This window comes from Borostomias antarcticus, assembly GCF_949987555.1.
Source record: "Borostomias antarcticus genome assembly, chromosome: 13".
NCBI lineage: Eukaryota > Metazoa > Chordata > Actinopteri > Stomiiformes > Stomiidae > Borostomias > Borostomias antarcticus.
The window spans coordinates 13,904,630-13,911,373 of NC_140246.1; the positions used below are offsets into that span (position 1 = coordinate 13,904,630).

The 6,744-nt window shown below is 50.3% G+C and overlaps 1 protein-coding gene across 1 annotated transcript; it reads left to right on the forward strand.

Annotated features, from left to right (window-relative positions):
* Positions 1-1,007: 1,007 nt before the first annotated feature.
* Positions 1,008-5,519, forward strand: LOC311317016 (uncharacterized protein; the record flags this gene model as incomplete). The annotated part of the gene is made up of 6 exons (XM_084448009.1): positions 1,008-1,028; positions 1,452-1,542; positions 2,892-3,083; positions 3,602-3,755; positions 4,607-4,786; positions 5,276-5,519. The coding sequence occupies 6 exons, from the start codon at positions 1,008-1,010 to the stop codon at positions 5,517-5,519; spliced, it is 882 nt and encodes a 293-aa protein (XP_084304135.1).
* Between the last annotated feature and the right edge of the window lie 1,225 nt (positions 5,520-6,744).

The window sequence follows — 6,744 nt, forward strand, 5'->3', positions numbered from 1 at the left end:
CGCAGAATGGAACAGCTTTATTTCGAGACGCCTAGGGCTGTGTGTGTGTGTGTGCGTGCGTGTGTGTGTGTGTGCATGCGTGTGTGTGTGTGTGTGTTTGTGTGTGTGCGTGCGTGCGTGCGTGCGTGCGTGTGTGTGTGTGTGTGTGCGTGCGTGCATGTGTGTGTGTGTGTGCGTGTGTTGGTGGGAGAGTGTGTGTGTGTGTGTGCGTGTGTGAGTGCGTGTGTGTGTGTGTGTTGGTGAGAGAGTGTTTGGGCGCAAGTGAGCAGAAGGCTTAGGGGCTGCATTCCTGATTAAACTCCTATGATGACTCAGCTGGACTGGAGCACACATACACAGAAGCACTCACACAAGCGCGCACACACACACGCACACACACATACAAAACTAGCTGCAGAGAGAGAGAGAAAGTGTATGTGTGTTTGTGTGTGTGCGTGTGTGTGTGTGTGCGCGCCAATAACCAGCAGACTGGAAACATACAGTATGTCATAGAATAATAATAATAACTTAAATTTATATAGCGCCTTTCATGAAACCCAAGGTCGCTTTACATCAGAGCAATAAACAGACAATAGACAACAACAAGAACAAACAAGAACAAACACCAACAACAACAACAACAACACCAAGAACAACCAATCTAGCTGCCAAAGGCCTGGGTGAACAAGTGTCTTCTCAGTGCAGACTTGAAGCTGTCCGCCTGGTGAACCTCCATGGGGAGGGAGTTCCACAGGGTAGGGGCCTGGTGAACCTCCATGGCGAGGGAGTTCCGCAGGGTAGGGGCCTGGTGAACCTCCATGGGGAGGGAGTTCCGCAGGGTAGGGGCCTGGTGAACCTCCATGGGGAGGGAGTTCCACAGGGTAGGGGCCTGGTGAACCTCCATGGGGAGGGAGTTCCGCAGTGTAGGGGCCTGGTGAACCTCCATGGGGAGGGAGTTCCGCAGGGTAGGGGCCTGGTGAACCTCCATGGGGAGGGAGTTCCACAGGGTAGGGGCCTGGTGAACCTCCATGGGGAGGGAGTTCCACAGGGTAGGGGCTGCTACACTAAAGACTCTGTCCCCGAAGGCTCGCCTGCTGGTGTGAGGGACGGAGAGGAGACCCAAGTCGGCGGAGATTGAGATTGAGATTCTCAGAGCTCGTTTGTGTTCAAGGATTTCTTGTCAAATGTGAACACAAATAATTAGAATGTGTGTGTGTGTGTGCGTGTGTCTGAGGTGGTGCCAGGGCCCTACTACGAAGCTAGTTCAACATATAACACAGGATAACTTTTCGCTAGCTCGCTCGAGTAAACCAAACGTTTTGATCCGTAGTCTGGAATTGAACCTGCCCCGGAGCAGGTTTAGCTTGGCAACATAAGTTACCATGGCGATATAGCACGGTGAAAAGTGATCCACCTTCGTGGATAAACCGAACCTGAAGTTATCACGCTAACCCTGTAATCCTGTTCCGTAGTACAGGGCTCAGGGGGGAGCAGGGCTACACAGCCTAACAGAGAGGTACAGAGACAGAGAGTCAGAGAGCAGGTCTCAGAGGGAGAAACAGAGTGGCTAAAGCTGGTTCTGCGCACGTGTCTTTGCACAATAATAGTTGTGCACGTGCTATGTGTTTGTGTGAGCCTGTGCTCTGGCCAGTGTTCCGTGCATGTGTGTGTGTGTGTGTGAGAGAGAGAGAGAGAGAGAGAGAGAGAGAGAGAGAGAGAGAGAGAGAGAGAGAGAAGAGAGAGAGGGGGGGGGAAGAGAGCGAGAGAAAGAGAGAGATATGGAAAGAGATGGAGATAGAGCGAGAGAGAAAGAGAGATGGAGAAAGAGAGAGAGATGAAAATGAGGGACAATCAGATGAGAGATGTTACCATAGCATGAGATGCATCTCTCTCTCCTTCTCTCTCTCTCCATCTCTCTCTCCATCTCTCTCTCTCCTTCTCTCTCTCTCTCAATCTCTCTTTCTCCATCTCTCTCTCTCTCCATCTCTCTCTCCATCTCTCTCTCTCCATCTCTCTCTCTCTCCATCCCTCTCTCTCTCTATCTCTCTCTCTCCTTCTCTCTCTCCTTCTGCATTGCTGCAGAAATCCGTCTGTCATCTCTCATCAGAGAGAGCAGCTTGCATGCTCCCAGGGTCTTACACAGCCATGACATCACGAACGTGCGCACACACACACACGAACACTTGCGCGCACAGACACACACACACACTGATGCTAACCTTACAGCACTGACTGCACGACACTGTAACATTATCACACACCCACATGACCCGCATCGTAAAACGAGTAAATAACATTGCAGAAGAATAAAGGACATTGACTTGACGTAGTCTAAGTACCCATACGAATTAACAGCAGCATGTCAGCTTTGCTCCAATTACTGTAATTACATACGTACATAGTGTGGCATGAGAGAACAGCTCTCTTTCTCTCTTGAGACATCTGTTTCTCTGCCCCCCCCCTCCATCACTCTCTCCATAGTAGCACAACATGCTTGATGATGCACTGTATTCTGAAAATAGAACGCATGCTGCCGCACTCCTGACTTTGTTTGTGTCAGAATACTCAACGGCATTTTTTTTTTCTACCCTGTCTCCCCCATCTCTCTGCCCCTGATTTAATCCGCTCTCTCTCTCCCTCTCTCACACTCTCTTTCACTCTCTCTTGCTCTCTCTCATTCTCTCTCTCCCTTTCTCTCTCTTGCTCTCTCTCCCTCTCTCCCTCTCTCACACTCTCTCTTCCTCTCTCTCTCTCTCTTGCTCTCTCTCATTCTCTTTCCCTCTCTTCCTTTCTCTCTGACGCTCTCTCTCCCTCTCTCACTCTCACTCTCTCTCTTCGTCTCTCTCACTTTCTATCTCTCTCTCTCCCTCTCTATCTCTCTTCCTCCCTCCCCCCCCCCCTCCTCCCCCCAGGACTGGCGTGCGTGTCGGTGCTGCCCCCCCGGCGGGGCTCCTTCTCCGTGGAGCGCGGCACGGGCGTGTCGGTAGGCACCGTGCTCGCCTTCTGGTGCCGCCACGGCTACCAGCTGGTGGGCAGCGAGCGCATGTGGTGCGCCGTGCGGGCGTCCCGGCCCCGCTGGAGCCACGAGCCGCCCGTCTGCGAGGGTGAGCAAAAAAATGGCTCCCGTGTCTGAATCCTGCTTTAGGCTGTTACAGCTCAGATCATCGCAGAAGTCAGTTTTTATGCACCTCCCTGTTGTGGAAAGTACTTTTATACCTTTCTCCAAAACTTTGTCACTGAGCTGTGTACCAGAGTCCCACCAAGGGGGGGGGGGGGGAGGTCCCTATTGGGCACAATTGTTAGCGCTGCCTTCTCACAGCGGGAGTTAGCAGGTTCGAATCCCGCCCCAGGCATGCCGAGAGCCAGAGACAGATGGGTTACATAAGAACATGGCCTAAGGGAGCGGTCACTTCCACTGTATTAAAACAGGACATATGACTTTAATAAACGTTAAGCTTAAACCGATGTATTAAAAATTAAGTTTAGCTGTTGGATTGAATAGCACCAATTACAATTTTGAATTAAATTATAATCAGTATTTAATGTTATAGAATAGGATAGAATCGTAACTAATAAGCAGTGGTTGTGTCCATCCTGGCATTGACCTGTCCGCCCCCCCCAGCCATCCCCCGACCGGAGGACAGGGGTCTGCGCGTGGCCGTGCTGGCCTCGGTGGTCAGCGGCATCGTCATCCTCACCATGTCGCTGTCCTTCATCATCTGCTGTCTGCAGGAGCGCAGCGGGCGCAACCAGAGCAGGAGGGACAGCAGGGGGAGGTACGAACACACATACACACACACACACACATAGAGGCTCGCACATGCACACATGCACACATACGCACACACACACACACACATAGAGGCTCGCACATGCACACATGCACACATACGCACACACACACACACACACATAGAGGCTCGCACATGCACACATGCACACATACACACACACACACACACACACACACACATAGAAGCTCACACATGCACACATACGCACACACACACACACACACATAGAGGCTCGCACATGCACACTTGCACACATACACACACACACACACACACACACATAGAGGCTCGCACATGCACACATACTGTACAAACACACACACACATGCGCACACACACACACACACACACAGAGGCACGGGCACACACACACATACACACACATAGTCGTCGAGGGGCATAGAAACACACACACAGACGCAAAGACACACAGGCATACAGCACACACACCCACGAACAGCGCATGATGAAACAAACTTGGAGGGTGATGATGATGATGTGGGTGATGATGATGATGATGATGATGATGATGTGGGTGATGATGATGATGATGATGATGATGTGGGTGATGATGATGATGATGATGATGATGATGTGGGTGATGATGATGATGTGGGTGATGATGATGATGATGATGATGTGGGTGATGATGATGATGATGATGATGATGATGATGTGGGTGATGATGATGATGATGATGATGATGTGGGTGATGATGATGATGATGATGATGATGATGATGATGATGATGATGTGGGTGATGATGATAATGATGATGATGATGATGATGATGTGGGTGATGATGATGATGATGACGCCGCCCCCTGTAACAGGCGCAGGGAGAAGCGCTCCAGGCATAGCGAGTGCTGGCTGGAGAGGGAGGAGGGGGAGTGGGAGGCCTTCCCCCCGCCCAAGGTCTTCCACCTGTCCCAGCGCCTCGACCCCCGGCTGGCCGCAGACGCCCCCCTCTACCTGGGGGGCATGGCCGCCTACGAGAACAGGGGGTACCAGAGGTATGGAGCTCCTGGTCACTCAGCATACAGACTTAGTAGGACTAGAGAGGTGTTAGACTTTGGCAGCATCAGCAAGTAGGCTGAGTACAATAATATAGTATATTTGACCTGGGATATTGGTGTAATGTTAGAGTTTGCTATCGCATGTGATAACATACTATACCTGCATTGATGCAACACTCTCTAATAGTCAAGCATTATATTTCATTATATTTCTTCCTCTCTCTCTCTCTCTCTCTCTCTCTCTCTCTATCTATCTCTGTTTCTCTTCCTCTCTGTCTCTCTGTCTGTATCTTCCTCTCTCTCTATCTCTCTCTCTTTCTGTCTCTGTCTTTCTTCCTCTCTGCTGGTCTCTCTTTCTGTCTCTGTCTCTTTCTCTTTTTCTGTCTCTGTTTCTCTCCCTCTCCCTCTCTCTGTCTGTCTCTCTTTCTGTCTCTGTCTCTCTTTTTCTCTCTCTCTCTCTCTCTGTCTCTCTCTCTATTTCTCTAGGAGTCAGGAGAGCCTACTGAAGGCGCCCCTCCCCGGCCTGTACCACTCGGAGAGCCAGACCTACCCCCACGTAGTGCTCCAGAGAGTCCCCACCCCTACCGCCCCCTCAGCCCCCACCGCCCCCCTCTACCTCCACCTGCCAACCCCCACCTCCAGCACCGGCCTCCAGCCCCACCCCATGGCCCCCTACCTCACCCCCGCCTACCCCGGCCTCAACCCGGAACCCCAACCCCCATGGCATTAAGGATCCCCCATACCTCCTCGCTGTGACTCTCTATCTCCCTCTGGTGGCTGTTTGCGGGGACTCCGGCTCAGTGTCAAAATAATGCCCTTTCCCCCCAGTGGTGCAGTACTTTAGTACACTACTTTTGACTAGTGCACTGTGTAGGGTACGGGGTGTTATGTAGTCTGGGAGGAGCTGTGCTGTGATTGGGCTGCCACTGCTGCAGCAGAGAGCATGATGGGAGATGGTGATTTACTGTACATAGGATATGGAACTGTTTTGGGCACCTTTGGATCCCCTCCTCCCCCAAGAAGGACACCGTTTCTACCGTGTCTATGTTTCTGCACAGCAGTGGGCCTTCCTTTACCTAGAGCCCTCTCTTGCTTGTCACCTGATTGGTTAAACAAAGTCTCGGAGGACACCTAATTGGACAGGTCCAGGCAGCAAAAGGAGGTTCGTTAGGAGGAAGGGTCCGTGACCAGGGATTGCTGGACTAAGATGCATCTGACCCTGCCAAAAACCAACATGAAGAATACACAATGTGGAACTGTGGATATAAAGATATTGAACATTTCAACATCATAAGTTGGGTTTTTTACAACATGCCGATATGCCGAAGTAGTTTATGAGCTACTTCATCAAGGTTAATTCGTTATTATACCCCCTTTTGTTCATCTTTGGAATAATCTTTAAAATGTCCCTTTATCATTGTGTTATGAGTCGTCGTTCTACCCGTGGGTGTTGTTCTCTTACTGGAGGAGACTTCCACAAGTCACACTAACAAAGCTGCACTTTATGGACATTGTGGGTGAGCTGATAATAGCAAAGAACTCTCATCTCAGCCGTGATGTGTGCCCTGCAGAAATGGTTACCAAGAAAAACTGATTAAAGAGATCGTTGTTTAGTTTCTCTGTGTCTATTTTTTCTCTCGTCACATTTACACACATTCATTTTCATACATATTTGACACCTGAGAGACCAGGCTCATTCACTGCGGGGGAACATTGACAGGTGGAGATGCGGTTTGTCTGTTTAGTGGCGCCTGCTGTAGTGATCCTGTTGTTCACCAGCTGGGGAAACTGCTTCACAACGTTACGCAACACACTGAGAGACACTGGTACTTCTGACAAATAGAAGAAACGGCTGAATAAAATCCCTGATGAGCTATTCAAATGAACAAACAGTAACTACAAAAAAATATTTAAAAAGCACAAACACCTTTCAGACTAGACTCGAACTCATACCC